General features: G+C 39.6%; 1 protein-coding gene across 10 annotated transcripts in view; it reads right to left on the bottom strand.

Annotated features, from left to right (window-relative positions):
- The window catches only part of DENND1A (DENN domain containing 1A), a 536,262-nt gene that overhangs the window by 392,699 nt on the left and 120,593 nt on the right, over positions 1-22,970 (bottom strand). For 9 of the 10 annotated variants that reach the window (XM_060411818.1, XM_027966460.2, XM_027966462.2 and 6 more), the window contains one exon: positions 1,071-1,114. The exons of the other annotated variant lie outside the window; for it this stretch is intronic. In XM_060411818.1, coding sequence (XP_060267801.1) covers positions 1,071-1,114 — 44 coding nt within the window. The remainder of the gene's footprint in view (positions 1-1,070; positions 1,115-22,970) is intronic. 10 annotated transcript variants of the gene reach the window in all.

Genomic DNA, 22,970 nt, shown 5'->3' with positions numbered 1-22,970 from the left:
ATCCATCTCATGACAAAGCATCTTATCCTGATTATCCAGTTATATTCCTAAAGATGTATGAGATGCCTTGCCATGTATATAACAGGCCACTCTGCAAAGGTGGTAGTACTTGCCGTACTGGATACTTATATTCCATCATACTTACCCTCATCCAAGGACATTTTTTAATACACAAAATTAAATGGAGACACTTCAGAAAAACGTTTTTATTTTGTACAACATATCACATGTAAAATGCTTTCTAAATTATGTAATTGAGGATGCTTTTATTTCAACACCTTTTAAAAATAAGTATACCAAAATGCATGTTTGGTATACTAACATAATATACCCCAAAAAGCTGGTATACCCCAAAAAGGTATGAAACACTTCTAATATTTCTCAAGATAGAAACTGAAATCCAGAATGTATAACCTGGATTTAATTATAAAGAGTAGAGCAGCTTCAGAACTTCAGCAGTATTTTGTGAGTAAAATAATTCTTTCTACTCCATTCCATGCTTGCAGAATGCAAGAAATTCAAGATGGCATGATGGCAAGACCAACTGCCAAACAACTTTCACTACCATCATCATCAAAACCACCCTCACCCTAAAGACCATTCTTGCATGTGTATCTATCTTCTCCTTTAAGTACTACCATGACACAGTTTCATTATTCATTTCCAATTTTAGGAAATGTGATAAGCTTCCATCCTCCCTACCTTTTTGTTATACTGGTTCCTGACTGCTTAAATAGCATTAAAAAAAAAAAAAAGTTCACAGGCAATCCGAAAAGGATTTGCTAATGAACTGCAGGCTGCAGGATACCTCAAAGTGAAAAGTAAAATTTGTGATAGGTTTTCTTCCTTACTTTTTGTGCATGTTTCCCCTGAAGGTAACACCCCAAATCTAGCACCAATATTTTCAATCCTACTTTGGTATGTTTTACTTTTTGTCTTAGGTTCGTAATTACTATTTCCCTTCCTTCTAAAAATTCATTTATCTCTTTCAGTAAAAAGAACAGTAATAATATGTTGAACAACTCTGAAATAAATTTTGTCATGTAAAAAATTAATTACGCATTCCGAACCTGGTCACTGTAGTCTTCCGGGAATTGCCTCTGCACCTCAGGATCTGTAAATAATTGACAGATAATATTAATTGGCTTTGGATTAGTGAGCAAGCAGAGGATCACACATTAATATTTGATCAGAAGATGATAGCAGCCCTGGCAGGGGATCCAAGGGGGGCAGCTGAGGCTGCTACGTTGATGAGCACAGGGAAGGACTCAGCGAAGCACTCCCACTACCCTCCTCCAGAAATACAAAAAAGAAAAATTGTAAAGACCTGATGCTACTGTTAACTTTAGACTATTACCTAATGCAAAAATCTTGCCAGCTGCAAACTGCCCTCAACACATTTTTCCAGAGAAAGTGAGTCTTAAATCTGCTTCACTTTCCTTCTCTTATCAGAAGTATGATGTGGGCTTGTATGTTTGGGTAGGGGTGGGGTCGGGGGCAGGGGTTGGGGAGAAGTCAGGGTGAAAACAAGGATCAGACAAGAACTCTTTCAAGGAAGAAATGCAAAATTTCCTGTTTTAAAAAAATAAAATAAATTCTTCCCAAAATATTTATGCTCTCTTGAAAATAGATGAAAAATTTCAAAAGAAAACAATACTTTTAGCTTGTCAGTGTTAACAAAATATCATATGAGATTAGACTTGCTCAGAAACTATAAAAATACATAGGTGAAGATATCTTTCATGACCAATCTGTTTAAAATGGAATCAGGAAAGTGGTCACTTGATTCTTCAACATAATTGCAGGATAACCCAATGCCATCATCTCTAAATCAATATAGAAGTATACTAATTAAAAGCTATTAGCACTCCGTTTGCTATTGATTAGGGAAACATTCAGTCTTTTCTAAAAGAGAGATCTGGTTCCTCAGAGACACATTAAGAAGAGTGATCAGAATAGTATCTATTTGAGAAACCATGTATCAATACAAAATGCTTTCATAAAACCACAATATTAGAAGGTCCCCAACCACAGTGAATATAGTATATACTACTCAGTTGTTATATCTATCTTCTAAAATATCAATTTATTTCTCCATAAAAGTGAATCTATGTAAAAGTCAAAGTCCTCCATGTCACAAGATAAAAATGCAATTAATTGTTCTGCAATTAAAGAATCAAAAAGGGGGGAAATTATGGGCCTATTCACAAACTACATTTAAATCTTAGAAATGTTAGTTTTCAAGTCAATGGATGTCATTTTTCAACACTCAATACTAATAACAAAAGGAATATTCAAAAGGTCACACAAAAAGCAGAACTTTCCAAAACAGGTGGTGCAGAAAAGTTGAAACTACCTGTACACTACTTTAGCTCTTAAAGTGTCTTCCGGTTGACTTCAAAACTAGGGACAAATTTCTTTACCCTCATCTGCAAATACTAGGAAGACACGAATGACATGTCTAGACCAGTACTAGTAGAATTCTAGAGTAATCCTCATTGCAGTACCTTGCAGGACTGCTCTGGTAAATCAGAGGAAGTAGCTGCTGAAAACACACAAGGACTTGTGGATGTTGTGACAGGAGGCCAGAAGGCACAATCTTGTGGCATGAAAAGCACTAGGTCCAGGGCGGGGGTGGGGATAATGAGGACTTGCCAGCAGGATGCAAAGAGACAGCCACAAGCCCAGCAAACCCCTAAAAATGTGCTGTGGGGGTGGAGTAGAAGATCCAAAAAGAGGGCTCTAATTCCTAAAATATATATAAATGACTCTGTCCAGAAAAATAACTGGTATTTTAGGATTTAAAATTTGCTACTGAGACCCACCCCCCACACTCCCCGCAAAAATGCAGCTCTAAGTCACTGATGGACACAGTAATACAGAGGCTGGAAAAGCCACAAAATAATCTAAGGCTTATTCTTTTTCTTCCAGTTGTCATGTGGTGAACAGTTAACTCTGCAATAAGAAAACTTCATACAAAAATGACTCACATATAAATCTTTAATATCAAGTCCTCTTTTCTGCTTCCTCGGGCTTGCCCGGTGGCTCAGTGGGTAAAGTGTCTGCATACAATGCAGGAGACCTGGGTTCGATCCCTGGGTCGGGAAGATCCCCTGGAGAAGGAAATGGCAACCCACTCCAGTACTCTTGCCTAGAAAATCCCCTGGACTGAGAAGCCGGGTAGGCTATAGTCAATGAGGTCACAAAGAGTTGGACATGACTGAGCGACTTTCCCTTCCTCTTTTCTGCAACAGTTTGTTTCTTGGGAACCACAAAAATATCAATGGAAATAAAGATGGAATAAAGTAAAAAACTACTTTTTATCACCATTTTCTGAGAGGATAAATATCAGAAACCAAAATTTGTAGTATATTCTTCAATTTTAAAAACGTTTGCTTATAAGTAGGAAAAGGAAGGTCTTTAAATCTCTTTAACCAACTAAGCCAACCATGTTAACAATAAACTACATTAATAATTTTGTGATTTTTAAAATGCATTTTATTCATATATACACAGACTTGTAAAAAGAAAAGGAAAATAGATGAAAAACATCAACCTGTTTTAATACAATGAAAGTAAAAATGACCATGGAACTCCAAGATGGGGGTCATTCAAACCATATTATTCTAAACACTGCCTCAATGATAGGCAGCATCAACTAAGTACCTTCATCAACTAAATTCCTTCAACTGTCCTGAGACTAACCCTAGAGTGGGACTCCCAGATTTTAACAGAATCATGTTCCAAGATAATACATGGATTATTATTTACAATGACTCAAGCATAAAGGTTTTGATTCCCTTTCTATAAGACCCTGAGATTTACAAAAAAACAAAAAACAAAAAAACTTCATAGGTCTTTAACACTCTCAACAGCAACATTTTAAAAAAAAAGGCAATGCCTTTTAAAACTAAAGCCCAACCTATAAAGTTCCATTCAATTAGCTCAAAGATCCAGTCTGACAGTTAATAAACCTATGAAAGCCATTTTGTAAAAATTAACATAAAAACTAAAAAAAAAATTTGTGTGCATTTTCTTTAAATGTCTATTTTGCACAGGAGGTTGAAATCATTTTTCACATTGAGTCAATTGCAATGCCTTAATGTCACCAAAATATCGACATTGGAAACATCTGAGTTAAAAAGGTCCAAATACAATCTGCTTTTCTCAAGCAACACAACACCCGCCTTACTAACAGTTTCAGCATGGCACATGTACAAAACCTAGCACCCTGCAGTTCAGCAAACCGCCTTTAAATTTTCTGTCTGGCAGCAATCCACTTGCGTGTCTGTATGCTTTTACAAGTACTCTATGTATTTCATTGCATCAGCTGCATTTCTTTGAGTTTTTAAATGGTCTGGGAACATTTTATGAAATGTTCTATATCTTTATATGGAAAATAACATACACTGGAAAACTGTGCATCAGTCTAATATTTATGTATCTATTTCTTTACCCACCATCCAATGCTATAATTGCTAATGCTCCAAAATTTCTTCTCACATTCATACCCTCACTGCCAAATGCAGTGTCACCAAACAGCTAACTTCCAACGCAAAAATCTGAAGATGAGAGTACTACCAAGGAAAAAAGGAAAAATTAACAATTTGTTTAGGCTTTGGTAGTAAGGATAGTTATCAGCATATGTCAAGCTTTCTCTAAGAATTGTCCCTCTGACAGAAAATTAAGAACTTAATATAGTAATGCACTACACCCTTCTTTCTCAGCAAATTTCTCCAGATTTAATGGATTATTTAAAAAATTAAAAATCAATTTCAACATCTCCCAGGAAAACACAATCTTTTTGTTGAAAAGTATTTAAAATACCTTGCTAACAAGATGTATGGTATGGAAGAGTCCATACATGACTTAACCACATAAAGGCTAAAAAGAGATAGCTGGCTCTAGAACAAGATTTTGCATTATGTCAATCTGATGAGACATTACCTTTTCTCAGCATTGTGACCATGCAAGACACTGACCCCACACTGACACATGTGTGCCACTTCCACTGGAGGTCACAAAAGCATTCCCATATTTAAAGGAGACAGTTTACAGTATAGGACTCCCAAGAGCATAGTCTCATTCAGGAGTAGATATGACATGACCATGCTTAATAACCTATGTCTTCGCAGCAAAACAAAAACAAAAAACTGATCTCAGAAGAAATGCTTTTTTTTTTCTTAAGAAAAGCTAATTTTCTTCTATCTCAATAGCCTTTTTACTGTAACGTACTATTAAATCTTTAAGATATACCAGATTGCCACAGGATGTTTAATTAATAGAATAACAGTTTGGGCAAGACTTACTGGAAAGGCACTATAAATTATTTTACACAGGCTCCAAAACCTTGAGTGCTGCCTTAGGCTTAAAGTTTCTAGAAAACGTGGCAGACAGATCTTTTACGACAGAAATGCAAAATAATTCATAGAAGTACCGTGTTTATATAGAAGGGCCCATTTGTAAACTGGCAACTAAAAAGTGTACATACACACAAACACATAGCTTACCAAATTATTCTCCTGTTTTCCTTTGCCACACCAATGACTGACTCCATTTGAAGGTCAAGTCATGACACTTTAACTGATTATTGAAAAACATACTGATTTCATTTTCTGTGAAAGGTGTAGCAGCTGCACAGTAATCAAATGTTACAATCTTCTACAACTGGAGCTCTTTTAGGAAATTTAAAAGAAACTGCAAATGTAGCCATTAACATGGAAATCTACACTGCTTTCACTTTTAACATGCTAGATACCAAGGCAGAAAATGTTATATTTAACACCTACTAAATTCCAACCATTATCTCTAGGATATTTCAGTCAATAAGAGACAAATAGTGAACACATGTAAGCTTACAACAATAAAAATATGCCCCGTTAAAGTGAAGACTTTAAAATGAGGTATAACGATATAATCTCATTGTTCAATTTCATGGAGTTTAAGATACTATCTTCCTTTCCCCTAAAACCATAAATGTTAATCCCAGCTGTAATCAGATTTAATTTTCCAGATGAGAAGATGAGAATATGCTGCAAATGAGTAATAGTCCATTACACTGCTCTTTCCCTAACGACACTTTCCATTTTTATATACTAAAAATATAGACCCTCAGGAAATAGTCTGCAAAGTTGTACATTTTGAGGACAAACTCAATCTTCCTCAAAACACTTAAACTGTCTTTTAATCTTCAAGAAGAGAAGTTAATTTTTCGTATCATGTAGAATTAAAGTTTCTTGACAGTAGAACTGCCAACTGGACTGCACTAAACTAATAAAGAGCTTCCAGGACACTGCCTATTAAACCTGTTTTAGCTATAAAAAGCTTCACTTTATTTTATAAAATAACTGAATCATTAGTTTAGCATTTTAACTAAATGCAATCATTCTAGAAAATTATTTCATTTATAAGACTTAAAATTCACTTATTTAAAAAATACATTTTTGAAAGAAAAGTTTCACATAGTTAAAGAAAAACACATTTTCCTTTTCCATGATAATGAAACAAAATGACTTATATTGTCTTTTCTTCTAAAAATTATTAATTAAAAATTACTCGACTGTATAGCACAACTTGGTACTTTGTGGTGGCTTAAATGGGAAGGAAATCCAAAAACAGGGGATATTTGCTGTACAGCAGAAACTGACTCAACTATGTGAGGCAACTATAACAACTTTAAAAAAACATTAAAAATAAAATAAACTACCTATTTTAAAAATTACTGATTCCAAAATGCAGATTTTATTCTGAAATTACAATGGAGAATAATTCACTGATTTTTTAAAAAATCATTTCAAAGTACTTTAAATGAACATTCAGCCTTCATATACAATGGAATTTCTTACTTTAAAAATCTATTCTAGGTATTACGTTTTTGCTCTAAAACATGAAAACTGTTAAGACATACAAACTTTGAGTCATCAATTTTTAACCATATTTCTATTCTAGACTTTCCCCTCAACAATAGCATTTAAAATATATTCAAATACTAATTCACAGCAACCAGCCTAATAAACACAGGGGTGGTTCACCATCTACACCTATAATGAAAATCCAAATAGCATTATTCAGTAAAGGAGAGCACAACCCACCTCAGTATGTTAAGCAATGGAACCATTCACATGCCAGATTTCTCCTCAAACTAACCATATTTTGCCTTTCAGACATACCCTGCTTCGATGTGACTATGAATAAACAACAGACACTGACCTATTGTTTTCAGTTGTTGGAGTTATGAATGTAGTACAGTTACCAATTAAGTGAATCAACAAGTACTAAATGCATCAGCTGTCCTACAAATAATGAGTCCATTGACATTATGCAGTAAAATCTAGAGTTTCATCTATCTTTCCAGAGAATGCTGATAGATTTTGACCAGCAAATACCACTACTTACTAATAATTTGAAATATTTCTCATAAACCAATTTCACTACAGGAATACAAATCTGATCATTAACCAAATTTCTTCTGTGTAAACCCAAAAATCAAGCCTAAGTCAAATTCCAAAGGGAAATTTAAAACAGAAAAGAGATGGTGTGCTGGAAACGAGGAAAAAAGTCAAAAGAACACACTCACTTACACTTACCTTGTTCCCTACTGAATATCCTGGTTTTCAACTTTCACTATCATTTAAGTATTTAGGGTTTCTTACACTGGTTCAAAGTTTAGAACTAATCTGTAAAAATCTATCAGACTGATAAATATTAAAGAAGGTTTCTAATGGTTATAATCTCAGGCTTCCATTTAATTTCTCTAGGAGTTAAGATTAGTTTTACCCCACCTTTTTAAAGATTACCACAAATATCAGATTTTTATTCCAATGTGAATAATTACTTCAGATGTAACCTAAACGACAGCTGTGCCTTTTATGTACTACGAAAGTGGGATCACTGCATATGGTCTTCATTAATAGATACATTACATTTGTCAAATTTGGTGAAAAGAGATAACTTAATTATCCTCTCAAATACAACTATTGACTGAGTACCCACTATGTACTCAGCCCCAGCCCCGGGATCAAACCCTTGTCTCCTAAGTCTCCTGCACTGGCAGGAAACTTTACCACTAGCAGGTTTTGGTTTTTTGTTTGTTTGTTTGTTTTTTTTTGTTTTTTTTACCGCTAGTGCCACCTCGGAAGCCCTTGATCAAAAGTGGAAAGTGTAAAAGAATTAGAATAAGCATGAGGAGGAAGAGAAGAAAGATCAAGTACAACTAAATAAAACCCGGTGAACAGGAGGGGAGTTCTCATGCCCTTGGACAATCCCTGAATTCAACAAGAAAAAAGTTACTTCTTCTTTTCTGGCAAAAACTCAGCTAAAGAAAAACCACAGGGCGTTAGTTCCAAGAGCCCTCACACCTCACTGTTTACCTTGATACGAAAGACAGTCTCTCTACTTCTACTGGGGAATTGCACCTGACTTCACTTATGGCTCAGCTGGTAAAGAGTATGCGTGTGCAATGCAGGAGGCCTGGGTTCGGTCCCTGGGTTGGGAAGATCCCCTGGAGAAGGAAAAGGCTACCCACTCCAGTGTTCTGGCCTGGAGAATCCCATGCGATCCATAGGGTCGCAAAGAGTTGGACACGACTGAGTGACTTTCATACCATGTGCCAAGCACTATAACAGGCATTTTACATAAAATGTCTAATTTTATCCTCATGACAAAGCTATGATATTGGGACTATCACAATTTTATCATAGTTAAAAAGGCAGTAAGTTATCACTCATTCAGTTAAAAAATTAGTATTTATACACAGTGCAAATCCTCTAATGTGATTGGCCCCATTGATGAATAAGACATAGTCTTTGCTCTCCCCGAGTTTACAGTTTAATGCAGAATACAAAGAATTAAACCAGCAATCATTGCAAGGCCTGGCAAATGCTATCGTAGTGATTAGCACAGGGGCACTGAGCCTAGTCCTGGCCAGGACAGAAAAAACTTCAGGGAAGAAGTGGCAGGGTCATGTGTAGAGTCCAGGGCCATGCCAGGGTTCACCTCGTACCACCACAGGCCCCTTCTGAACAGCCTAGGGGAGAATGAATAAGTATTTGTGAGTCCAGGGCCCATATTTTATTTAGCTTTGTCTCCTACAAAATGTCTTACAGATTATATATACTCATAGGTATTTGGGCATAATAAAATAAATAGAATATAATAAATTCATTAAATACCCTGTCTCTCCAAATGGATAAAAGGCCAATTTCAAAACATCCAATTTGAAAAGAAGCCTTTGAATGCCACAGGCTTACTCAAGATACACTGCCATATAGTAAGCGCACAATAAATATTAGTTGTTGTTATATTATTAACCCCAGTGGAGAAATAAGCAAGCACTATAAATTAGATGGCTACAGATGTATAGGTGTACCTCAAATTGGAAATTCATGTGTTCCTGAAATAAACTTTTATAAACCCAATTAAAAATTTCCCATTGCCTGCTATTACCTACTTAGAAATATTACAACTTTATCAGAAACTGATTTTCTCTGCATCGTCAGTGGTTCAAAAATCCTTTAGCTACAGTTTATTTGCCTCCTGGCATCTGTTTGCTAATGATCTGTAAACATCAAATGCACCAGGGACTCTCCCAGATTTATTGAAACCCTGAGGTGAATCTTTGTATAAACTGAAGGACCTTTCTGTTAATTCCTTTGCTTTCTAAGTTTGCATTCTAGATTTCAGAAATAGTTTTATTAAAGATTTTTGCAGTAATAATTATAATGCTATCAGCTACCACTTCCTGAATGCCTAGGTATACCAGTTGTTGCCATAAGTAGTTTTATTTTATTATTTTATTTAATCCTAACAACAACTCTCTCAGGTAAGTAGATGTAGCCTTATTTTATAAATAAGAAAAGTGAGACTCACTAAGAACAAATCCAGAGTTAAGTAACAGAACCACCAGACTACTAAGAATTCAACACTGGTTTTCATTTTTGCCTTTATTTATTTATGTTCTCCTGTTGATTGTCTTCTAGTCACTGTTGTGTCTCAACAATAAGAATACAGCTGGACAAATAACTAAAACTTGTGATCATGAAACATGCTTTAGCAGATTATGAAGGAGGGCTTTCCAATTTCTCTATTTAAATTTTTTTGCCAAGTTCAGGATATAAATAAAATGACTCCCAAGTAACTAACACTCAATTCAAACAGTAAATACAATATTTCAAAGATAAGTTCATATTAAAAATTCAGAGTAATTTTGAAGGCTAGAGGTTATCCTTGTATCATCTATGAAAAAAGTCACTGGCTAAACAAAACAAATAAGAACACAGAAAAAAAATGTCTTCCTATGTAAGAAAATGTGTTTCCAAGTACCTCTAAACCAAACCACACTGAGAACTAAGGCCAAACTAGTACACACAGTATAAATAAAGCTGACACACCAGCAAGGGAAACATACTATGCCTGTCAACCAATTTTCTTATACCAAAATTCTGCCTTTCTTTCCTGGAGAAACAAGTCCTTGTTACCTAGTTGTTATCTGTATCATTAGAGAAGCAGTGCCTACATCCTTTATCGCTTTTGTGTGTGTGTACATGGTAAAATATACATAAACATAAAATTTGCCATTTTAACCATTAAGTGTATACTTCAGGAGCATTATACATTATTCACATTATTGTATAACCATCACCATCATCCATTTCCAAAACTTTCATCTTTGCCAACTAAAATTCCGAACCCATTAAAAAAAATTGGCCATTGTTCCCTCCCCCTCCTCCAGCCCCTGGCAACCATCATTCTTCTTTCTGCCTCTATGAATTTAACTACTCTAGCTACATCACATTAGTGGAGTCATACAATATTTGTCCTTTTGTGACTGGCTTATTTCACCTGGCAATGTCTTCAAGGCTCATCCCTGCTGTAGCATGTGTCAGAATTTCCTTTCTTTTTAAGGATGAATAATAAGAAACTTGTGTCCACAGATCTGTGGACACAAGTTTCTTCCATCTTCTGGCTTTTGTGAATAATGTTGCTATGAATGTGTGTATACAGATATTTGTTCAAATTCCTGCTTTTTTTGGATATTTATCTAGAAGAGGAGATGCTGGATCATATGGTAATTCTACATTTAATTTTTTTTAGAATAGTTCTTTCAATTTTTACTAGTATCCTGTTAGCAAAATCATTTGAAGGTCCCATAAACACATCCCTGTAACTTTCCCTCATTTCTTACTTCTTTGGCTAACTGTGGAAACTACACTTTTGAGAGTAGTCTTATATGTTATAACTTGGTCACTTTCCCTAAAACCCTGGTGGTCTCCAACCGGGATGGTCTCCAAAATGTACAGAACTAAACTTGACCATGCTTTATTCACCACACTTTGACTTATTCTGAAGACTTACTCAGATCATCTTCATTAACTTTCTATCTTAATAAACAGCTCTGTTCGGTTCTTTTAATATGGTTGAAGACTTTCATGTTTTTAAAAAGCTAGAATCCTTAGCCTGGCCATTAAGACAAACCCACTCAGGACTTTCCCGGGGGCTCCTGCCAATGCAGGAGACAGGTTCACTCACTAGTCTGGGAAGATCCCACATGCTGCAGAGCAGCTAAGCCCAAGCATCACAACTATTGAGCCTATGCTCTACAGCCCGGGAACCACAGCTATTGACCCCCTGTGTGTACCACAGCTACTAAAGCCCATGTACCCTGGAGTCCAAGCTCCACAACTAGAGAAGCTAGCACAATGAGAAGCCTGCTCACCCAAACTAGAGAAAAGCCTGAGCAGGAGGAAAGATCCAGCACAGCCAAAAATAAATAAAATTACATACGTAAAAAAGACAAACCCACACAATTTCATCTCTACTTCTTAAAAACAAATTTCCAAATCTAGCCCGCCTGATCAAATTACTTTCCTACAAAACCTGATGTCTTCTCATGTCTAAATCAGACCATGCTGTCAGACATCAGAATTTATAAATTTGGCCAATTATATATTCTTACATGAATTAATATTCAATCACCCTAGCACTTAAAAAAATTAAAAAGGAACCATGTCCACCATCAAAAGTACAGTGAATTTTACACATGACTGGTAAATGAACAGTAAGCTGGCACATTCACTTACACTGTTCCCCGACTCAAGAAGCTCCTTTACGTCTTTCTAGCACTCATGGTCAGCTGGCAGCAAAACTCTCAACCTCTAAGTTCCCAACACATTCTCACGTTCTTACTGTGGTCAAAAGCTGGCTTCCTCGTGAGCCCTCTCAAGCGGTGAATGTTTCCTCTCCACTTCTCTTCCCGCTGACCTGACGGTGGAGTAGGTGCTCTCTGCTCCTTGTTGTCACTTTAGGAAACTTTCTCCCTCATTTTCCAAAACTCCAGATTTCAGTAGAGTCACCAGACTATATTCCTCCTCCTAACTCTGCTGTCATCTGCTGCTTTTCATTCCTTAACCTTCATGAATCCTGGTGCACTGCCCCTCCTCCCACCACGGTCTTACTGATTTTGCTACATAGTCACTTAGATGATGTTTCTAAATCCCAAAATTCTTGATTTTTTGCCCTCCTCTCTGCCCAAGGAACTTGTTCTTCAGCAGTCTCAGCTACTCACTTCCAGGGTCATACCTGAACTCTACAGTTCTAATAACTGAAACCCCCTCAATAACCACAGTCTCAAGTACCTCAGGCTCCAACCATGACCTAACCTCCTTTCCTTCAGTTCATTCTTCTCTAAAGCATCCCAACTTCATTCTTCAATTCCACAATGACCTACACTCTATCAGTCTCTTCACTGCCCTTCATCCACCTCAAATCTACACTATCTTCCTTATCTAGCTTAAATTCTACTTTGTAACTATTCCTTCACAGACATCCTTGACTCCTTCATGCCTCTCTTACTTTGCCCTTCTTCCCTGGCAAAACCACAATCCTTGTTAAATATTGTTATCTACCTATACCCCTGTACCTGACAGTGGCTAAAGAAATCCACGCAATTGTGCTAACTTTAAATCTGAATTACTCACTGTAAGTGAGCTTTAATGTGACTTGGTAATTACACCACATTTTCCTTAAGTCATCACTCTTTTACTCTCCTTAATGACTATGTCATACTTTCTCCAACTTTCCCAACCTCAATTAACACTAATTATCTTAACTTGTCCCTCTAGTGAGAAAATCGGGCAATCACAAGAGAACTCTCACAAGCCTCCTCTGCCACTTTTATCCACTTATTATCTCTGACCCCAAAGACTCTGCCTTCATCCCATTACTATGAAGAACTGTCCACAGGGTCTGAAAAGACCCTTCCTCCACTTGTGAACTAGGATTATATCCCCTCTCACCAACTCAAATAATGCTCCGCCAATTTTTTTGTTCTATTAATTTTACCTCTCTGCTGGATCTTCCCCATCAGCATGCAAATCTACTATTTTTTCTGCAATATTTTGAAAAGGTCAAGCCCACCTCCTCACCATGGCTACCTCTCCATTCCTCTCATCCTTAGTCAGTCAGTTCAGTAGCTCAGTTGTGTCCAACTCTTTGTGGCCCCATGGACTGCAGCATGCCAGGCCTTCCTGTCCATCACCAACTACGAGAGCCTACTCAAACTCATGTCCATTGCCTCGGTGATGACATCCAACCATTTCATCCTCTGTTGTCCCTGTCTCCTTCCGCCTTCAATCTTGCCCAGCATCAGGGTCTTTGCTACTGAGTCAATTATTGACATCAGGTGGCCAAAGTATTAAGAGTTTCAGCTTCAGCATAAGTCCTTCCAATGAACATCCAGGACTGATTTTCTTTAGGATGGACTGGTTGGATCTCCTTGCAGTCTAAGGAAGTCACAAGAGTCTTCTCCAACGCCACACTTCAAAAGCATCAATTCTTGGGCACTCAGCTTTCTTTACAGTCCAACTCTCACATTCATACATGACGACTGGAAAAACCCTAGCTTTGACTAGACAGAACTTTGTTGGTAAAGTAATGTTTCTGCTTCTTAATGTGATGTCTAGGTTGGTCATAACTTTTCTTCCAAGGAGCAAGCGTCTTTTAATTTCATGGTTGCAGTACCATCTGCAGTGATTTTGGAGCCCCCCAAATAGAGTCTCTCACTATTTCCATTGTTTCCCCAACTATTTGCCATGATCTTAGTTTTCTGAATGTTGAGTTTTAAGCCAACTTTTTCACTCTCCTCTTTCACTTTCATCAAGAGGCTCTTTAGTTCTTCACTTTCTGCCATAAGGGCGGTGTCAATCTGTGTATCTGAGGTTACTGATATTTCTCCCAGCTATCTTGATTCCATCTTGTGCTTCATCCAGCCCAGCATTTCACATGATGTACTCTGCATATAAGTTAAATAAGCAGGGTGACAATATACAGCCTCTCATCCTATTTAAAGCTATATTCCTCAAAAGAGTATCTACACTCACTGTCACCAATTCCTACCCTCTTACTCTCTTGAACCATACCAACCAAGCTTTCACCCCACTTCTCTAAAACAACTCATGTACCAATGACTCTCTTACTCTTGACATTAATTAATCCTCAGCCCTCATCTTATTTGACTTTCAGCAACATTTGACACCATCACTGCTTCCTCCTCCTTGAAGCACTTTATATGGCTTCCAGAGCATCTCACTTCTCTGCCCCACTGCTGCTCCTTGGGCTTCTCACTGACCTCTTCTGAAAGAAGAGCCCCAAAGTTTAGTCCTTGGACTTCACTTTTTCTTGGTGGTCTGTTTTGCTGGTCTCTTTCAGTTTTATCAACTTCCCTGGTGGCTCAGAGAGTAAACGTCTGCCTACAATGTGGGAGTCTTGGGTTCAATCCCTGGGTTGGGAAGATCTCCTGGAGAAGGAAATGGCAACCCACCCCAGCATTCTTGCCTGGAAAATCCCATGGACGGAGGAACCTGGTAGGCTACAGTCCATGGGGTCGCAAAGAGTCAGACACAACTGAGTAACTTCACTTTCACTTTTTCAGTTTTATCACTTCAAATATGCACTGTCAACTGCATATTTCTCCAGCTCTGACCTCTCCCAACTCCAGACTCATTTATCAGTCTACTCAAGATCTCCAGTTGGATATCTAACAGACATCTCAAATTTACACTGAACTCCTGTTCTTTTCCTCACACTCAGATCCAATCTGTCAGCCAATTCCTAGGAGTAATGCATCAAGGTTCCCCTAGCTTCTGGGTTCTACAACCATTCTGAGGTATGGCTCAGTGGAGATAGGTGAGGAACAAGGGCATGAAAGACAGGGCTTACAGGATATGTGGGTCGTTTGGAGTGGGGGTGGGCGGGTGGAGGTAGAAGAGCAGTTAGGTGGGCAGCAGAGGCTAGTACACAAGGGAAAGGAGAGGGAAGAAAAATAATCCCAACCCTACTAAAGTTAACCATTGTCAGTTTCGGTAACCTCTTTCAAGTTACTGAAGAAGTAACTCTTTTCCAAGCCTGAATAAACTTGGATTCTCAGAGAACTTCCTTGTGCTCAGGGTTCACTGAAACAAAGGTACAGTAGCAAAAGCTGCCATCTTATTGCTTCCCTAAGACTTGCTCACACGATCCCTCATAGATACATTTGAATAAACAAGCAACTCATCCCTGAGAATAGGAGTGATGCTTTGTCAGGATTGGTTCTTCCCAGCTGCAATCTGGGGGTTACTGAAATTGTTACTGAAATGCAAGTTCCTGTGCACAAGACAAAGAGGGGCCAAACAATAACAAAATGTCAGACTAAATTCAGAGAAAAGTTTATTGAAGCGCCCTGCAAGGAGACAGTTAGCTCATGCCTGAGAAACCCCAAATTCCCAAAAGCTTTCAGCAAAGCCCTTTAACAGGAAAGGTGAGGGAGGGCGTAGTTATCCTTGCAAACTTCTTGGTGTCAGATCCTTTTTCCTTGAGGTCAGGTCATGGTCAGGTAATGATGTTCCTGTAACCTCCACCAAAACAAATGTTAATTCTCTATTCTGACAAGAAAGGGCAAGGTCCCAAGACACAATGTTCACCCTCCCAGGTCCTGGCTAAGGGGAGGCAGATCTCAGTTGGCCCCCACCTTCAGGGCCAGGTCCCCAGGCACTGGCCAGCTATCATCCCTGAGGGAGCCAGGCACCGAACCCAACTGACTCTTAGGCTGCCCAGAGGGCAACGGGTCTCACAGACTGACCCAGGCAGGCTGCCACTGCTATTAGGTCATAGAAACAGCAGTTGGGGAAGCGGTTCACCACTGCCTCAAGGCCTGGGCCCACCCAGTGGGTGGCCTTTGCGAGGGTTCTGGAGCCCTGCAGGACAGAGCCCCCTAATCTGTTTCCTGGGCTCCCCGGCTCTCCTGCTGGCCTGAGGCTGGGTGAGCTGGAGGACCCCTGGGAGACCAGGGATCTGCCTCTCACCTCATTGTCCACCTGACACCACCACTCTGCTGACTGTTGGCCGAATAGCCCACTAACCGTCACTCATTGACAGTTGGTTGCTTGTAGGAGGGGCTCACTGTGGTGCTGACCAATGGCTGAGCAGGACCACTAACAGGTCCTGCAGTAACCGTTGCCTGGTAACAGAGTGTGGGGGTCACGGCATACAGCCAGAGCTATGTGTTAAGAGCTGCATTCAGCCACACTCTGTTACAGTTCTCAAGACAGTTACTGGTTCTCAAGATTGGACCATCTTGGATAGGGCCAACGATAACTGAAGGCAAGGACAGGCTAGGAATCCAGCCTGAATAAGTAAGGAACACTCTGGCCTAATGAGGAAAACAGGACAAATGTGAAAGATCAATCATTCACCTGGAAAGAAATGGGACCCAACAATACAGCAGGGCTGACAGGGAAAGGTCAGGATTTCAGGTACAGCCTGAGAATACACACAGTTTTGGTAAAAATTCTGCTACATAAGCAGAAGATCCATCAGAGGAACTGAATAGTTGGTTACCTCAGAAGTTGTTTATTGTTTTTATATTCTTTCTTCCTCTGGGTGGCACGGAGATAAAGGTGTTAGGCATCTGTTAGATGCCAGTCAGTGTTCAAAGTGTTTCACATCCATTATTGTACTTAATCCTGAAAAGTTTATGAGGCAAACTTAATTCCTGTAAGTTCCAGGGGACCCCAGAAAGGAAGTATAGCTGAACTTTGTTGTGTATGTTGAGCTACCGTGGCAGCAGTACATGGTTTGTCTTCCAAAGGGTGCAGTACTGGAAGAAGGAATGCTACCTGGACTGTGTGGTCAAAGAAGAGGGCTGTGGTGGTGCAGGGGTGTTACTGAATCACAAGTCCACACACCCGACCCATAGTGAGGCCAATCAGTGCTAACCGTTAGTGTGTGGAACAGAGAAAAGGGTTCATTACAGGTTCATGAAAGGAGATGGGTGGCTTATGCTCTAAGAACCCCAAAGTTACTGAAAGCTTTCAGCAAGCCCCTTTAAAAGCAAAAGGTGAGGGAGTGGCATGGTTAGTTGCTACAAACTTCATGGTGTCAGATCCTTTATTCTCGAGGTCAGGTCTTGGTCAGGTAATGCTTCTCCTGTAAATCTCTACCAAAGAAATGGCATTCTCTATCTTGACAGGGAAGGGCAAGGTCCCAAGGCACAACTTTCACCCTCCAAGGCCCCAGTCCTGGCTAAGAAGAGGCAGATCTCCACTGGCAGTTCCTTCACAGCTAGTTTTCCATACCCTGCCCAGCTGTCACCCCTGAGGGAACCAGGCACCAAACCCAACTAGCCCTCAGTCTCCTCAAGTCACCCAAAAGGCAGGGGCCAGGTCCCACAAACTGCAACCCAGGCAGATGGCCACTGCCATTAGGTCACAGAAACAGGGATGGGGGAAGGGATTCACCACTGCCTCAACGCCTGGCCCAAAGCTGGTGGAGGGCCTTAGTGAGGACTCTGGAGCCTTGCAGGGCATAGTCCCCAGTCTGTCCTGGGCCCTTCAGCTCACCTGCTGGCCCAAGGCTAGGTGAGCTGGAGGGCTTTCAAGAGAAGGCCCGAATATGCCTCTTACCTCACTCTCCACCTCATGACCACCACACCACTGACCCTTGGCTGAATCGCTTCCCTAATGGTGCCTCATTGACAGTTACTTGTGGGCAGGACCCACTGTGGTGCTGACCAATAGCTGAGCAGGACAACTAACCATCACTGAGAGTTGGCTGCTTGTGGGTAGGGCCCAATGAGGCACCGACCAACGGCTGACCCTAGTAACATGGTGTGGAGTAATGAGACCCAGCAATGGCTGCCTGCTAAGGCCTGTGCTCATCCTGCTCTGTTATATAGGGTTGGTGTGTACCGGCTCTAAGGCCTGTGCTCATCCTGCTCTGTTATATAGGGTTGGTGTGTACCGGCTAGGATGTGTAAGGAGAAGGTATGGTCAGTGTCTTGGGAAAGCATTCTCCAATCTGTGATTGTTGAATCCTATAAATTTGTAACAGTGTGGCTGAACACAGACCATAGTACACAGCCTTTGCTGTGCACCATTACCCAACCCCGACCCAATTAACAGGCATCGGTTACCATGGGACCATTAGTGGTCCTGCTCACTCACCCACTGGTTAGCACCACAGTGAGTCCCTCCCACAAGCAACCACTGTCAATGAGTGACAGTTAGTGGGCTATTCAGCCAACAGTCAGCAGAGTGGTGGTGGTCGGGTGGACAGTGAGGTAAAAGGCAGATCCCTGGTCTCCCAGAGGACCTCCAGCTCACCCAGCTCAGGCCAGCAGAACACAGCCCCCTGCAGGGCTCCAGAGCCCTTGCCAAGGCCACCCACTGGCTGGGAACCACGGGCAGCGGTGAACCTCTTCCCCAACTCCTGTCTCTGTGACTTAATAGCAGTGGCAGTCTGCCTGGGCCGCAGTCTGTGAGACCCCCACCCCCTCCGCCCCCGCCCTCTGGGCAGCCTAAGGGTCAGCTGGGTTAGGTGCCTGGCTCTCTCAGCAATGACAACAATGAGAGCTGGCCCTGAGAGTGCTGCCAACTGAGATCTGCCTCTTCCTAGCCAGGAGCAGGACCTTGGAGGATGAACATTGTGTCGTAGGTCTTTGCCCTTTCTTGTCAGAGCAGAGAATAACATTTGTTTGGGGGAGAGGTTCACAGGAACATCATTACCTGACCAAGAACTGACCTCAAGAAAAAAAGAATCTGACACCAAGAAAGTTTGCAACAACTAACCATGCCCTCCCCCACCTTTCCTATAAAAGGGCTTTGCTGAAAGCTTTCAGGGAGTTTGCAGTTTCTCAGGCATGAGCCACCCACCTCCTTGCTGGGCCCTGTAAAAAACCATTCTCTGTTCCATGGTCTCTCCAGGCATCAAGCACAGGGACTTGCATTTCCATAACAAAACTACCCTGACAACATTTCCCTTCCCAAGTGAAAAAAAACGGGTCCAGTGAACTACTTGGTCATTCCTGGCAAGATTATTTTTATACATTACAAATAGTGATGTGTTAGGTACTAAGACAGAGAAGGTAATGGCACCCCACTCCAGTACTCTTGCCTGGAAGATCCCATAGATGGAGGAGCCTGGTGGGCTGCAGTCCATGCGGTCGCTAAGAGTCAGACACGACTGAGTGACTTCACTTTCACTTTTCACTTTCATGCATTGGAGAAGGAAATGGCAACCCACTCCAGCGTTCTTGCCTGGAGAATCCCAGGGACGGGGGACCTGGTGGGCTGCCGTCTATGGGCTCACACAGAGTTGGACGTGACTGAAGCAACTTAGCAGCAGCAGCAGGTACTAAGAAGGCATTAAGAGACAAGATCCTGTGGTTTCTCCTTGATAAAGCACAAGAAATACTCTCCTTAAATGACCCAGGTACAACAGAAATTAAGAAGCTTTGGAAAGGAAGGGTGAGGAGGTGAACTGTAAGGAAAGTAGCAGTCTCTGCTAGAGAACTGTTGGCTCTCTTTCACATCAACATAGTCTAGAGTTACCAAGGTAACCAACATTTCAATTTCAACTTTAGCTCTTTTATCCTTCTTGCCTGAAGGCTTGACCAGACCTTGTTAAACAATCAAATGGGCCTCCCTTTCCTCTCACAGCTTCCAAAATTGAAGGCATTTCCCAAAGAAATGGGATACTATACACCACAGCTCACCACCCTGAAAGATGCCAGAAAAGGGTTACAAAGAGATGCTTCTGTCTTCCCCCTGCTCCCATCAGATTAGCAAAGGTTCAAAGTATGGGAAACATCTGGAGCCAAAAATCTGGGGAAATAAGCACTCTCATATTTAATTAAGAGTGTGGTTGGACAGAAAGTAATTAAGTGTAATTTTCACCAGCACAAATATTCAATTTTAAATATCTATGCCTTTTAAATCACCGATTTTACTTCTAAGAAAGCATCCATGGATTTCATGGAGATCACTGTCTTCTGCAAAGAAATTCACTAGAGTGTTGTTCAAAACAATAGTATTGAACTTTCCTGACAGTTCAGTCAGTGGTTAAGACTCCACACTTCCAATGCAGGGGACACAGGTTTAATCCCTGACTGGGGAACTAAGATTCCACATGCTGCAAGGGGTGGTCAAGACGGAAAAAAAAAAAAAAAAAAAAGCAACACTGAAAACATGAAGCCACCTAAATAATCAATGGGATAATAGTTAAATAAACTATGGTAAATCTATGTAATAGAATGTTATAGAGTCATTCAGAGTGATTTAGGAGAATGTGGAACAACCAGAACTGCCATTTACTGTTAGGAACAATAAATTGGTACAACCATTTTAGAAATTCTTTGACAATATGTAAGTAGGCTAAACAAACATACGCCCATCTTATGACTCAGCAATTCCACTCCTAGGCATATACTCAAGAGAAATAAGTGTACAGGTGTATCAAAAGACATACACAAGAATATTCATGGTAGGTTTATTGCTAAAATATAAGTAAAATAAGTATCAGTCAACAGAAGGATAGATAAATTGTGGTGTATTTCTATAGTGCAATACTATATAGCAATTAGGAAGAACGAAGTACATGTAACAACATGGATAAATTTTGATCAAAAGAAACTAGATGACCCCATTTATATGGAGTTCAAAACCAATACTAATATATAGTTATAACGATCAAAACAGTAGTTGCCTCTGGGGGCAGGAGGAGAAGGGAGGATACTGACTAGAAGGACGCACAAGTGAATCTTCTAGCTTTACTTCGGTATAACTGACAAATAAAAACTGTATATATTTAAAGTATAATGACACTTTGACATATTAATATGTAAACACTGTGAAATAATCAAGCTAAATAATCTATCCATTGAAGTGAAGTCGCTCAGTCATGTCCAACTCTTTGCGGCCCCACAGACTGCAGCATATCAGGCTCCTCTGTCCATGGGATTTTCCAGGCAACAGTACTGGAGTGGATTGCCATTTCCTTCTCCAGGGGATCTTCCCAACCCAGGGCTTGAACCCAGGTCTCCCGCATTGTAGACAGACACTTTACTGTCTAAGCCACCAGGGAAGTCCTAATATAATATATAGTTGCCTTCTTGTGTGTGGTAAGAACACTTAAGATCTACACTCTTAGCAAATTTCAACTAGGTACACAATTCAGTATTGTTAACTGCAGTCACACTGCTGTACCATAACTGAACTTGATCTTGGTGGGGTTATACAAGTATATACATACATTAAGCTATTTGTTCTTGCTGTTTAGTTGCCAAGTCATGTCCAATTATTGAGCAACACCATGGACTGTAACCCACCAGGCTCCTCTACAATTAACTTTGTGGATTTACATCTTTGTAAACTGTAATATCTTTTTAAAAATAATGAATTGATTAGAACTATGTATAAAGGATATGGAAAGGTGTCCTTTTTAATAATTTTTAGTTGAACCTCTGAAATACTCTTATATTGAGTGCCACAGAGATTTAAAAATATTAACTTTTTAATAACTTGTCTTTGGTATGTTTCATGTATCACATAATTTACCCATTTAAAGTATATAATTCAATTAGTAAATTTACCAAGTTGTAAATCATCACCATTAGGTCAGTTTTAGAACATTTTCATTAAACTAAAGAAGTCCCTCATGCCCCTTTACTGTTAATCTATTTTCCTACTCGTGTTCCAAACAAGCAGTAATCTATTTGCCCCCTATCTTCCCAGATTTGCTTTTTCTGGACATTCATCTAAACGGTATCATACATTGTGGGGTGTCTGCATCTTGCTTCTTTCTTTCCCTCAACACAACATTTTTCAAGTTGGTCCATGTCATGGCACGCATAAGTAGTTTGTTCCTTTCTACAGTTTACTAGTTGCCTATTACATGAATATACCACATTTTGTCTGACTCATCAGGTGATAACACAAATACTAACTTTTTGCAACATTCCTATCCACAAAGACAGTTAAAGCATCACCCATCATCCTCATCCCATTTTCCTCCCCTTTTCAGAAGTCACCATTGTCTTAAGGTTAGTGTGCAGCCCTTCCCTTTGTGCTTTTATACTGTTAATACATACAAATATACCCATGACAAAATCTAGGTTTGTTTTGTATTTTTAACATTGCCATATCTGGTTTACTATATGTAATGTTTTTCAACTTGCTTTTTTTACTCACAATTATATTTTTAAGGTTTGTTCTTTTGTCTCAAGTAGACTGGATTCATTCATTTTAACTGCTATAATATTCTCCAACTACAAACATATCATAATTTATCTATTCCCCCTACTGAGGACCATTTAAATTTTCAATATATTTCTACCATTAAAAAATATATAAACATTTTTGATTATGCCTCCTTGTGCACATGTGATAATCTCTCTACATTATCTATGTAAAAGTGACACTGCTAGTTCCTAGTGTATGAATACCCTCCACTTACTTTTACCAGCACTTAAGAGCTTTTGTTTCCTAACATGCTCACCAACATTTGCTATTATTATTCACCTTTAAATTTTTTCTGCCAGTCTCACATATGAAATGGCATCGCACGGTTTTGATTTGAATTTCCTTGATTTTTAGTCCTGTAATCTTTTCACATGGTGGTTATTTTAATTTCTTCTTTTGTGACTTGCTATTTAACATTTTGGT

This window comes from Ovis aries, chromosome 3 (assembly GCF_016772045.2).
Source record: "Ovis aries strain OAR_USU_Benz2616 breed Rambouillet chromosome 3, ARS-UI_Ramb_v3.0, whole genome shotgun sequence".
NCBI classification, from domain to species: domain Eukaryota; kingdom Metazoa; phylum Chordata; class Mammalia; order Artiodactyla; family Bovidae; genus Ovis; species Ovis aries.
This window is presented reverse-complemented; position numbering and strand designations above follow the sequence as displayed.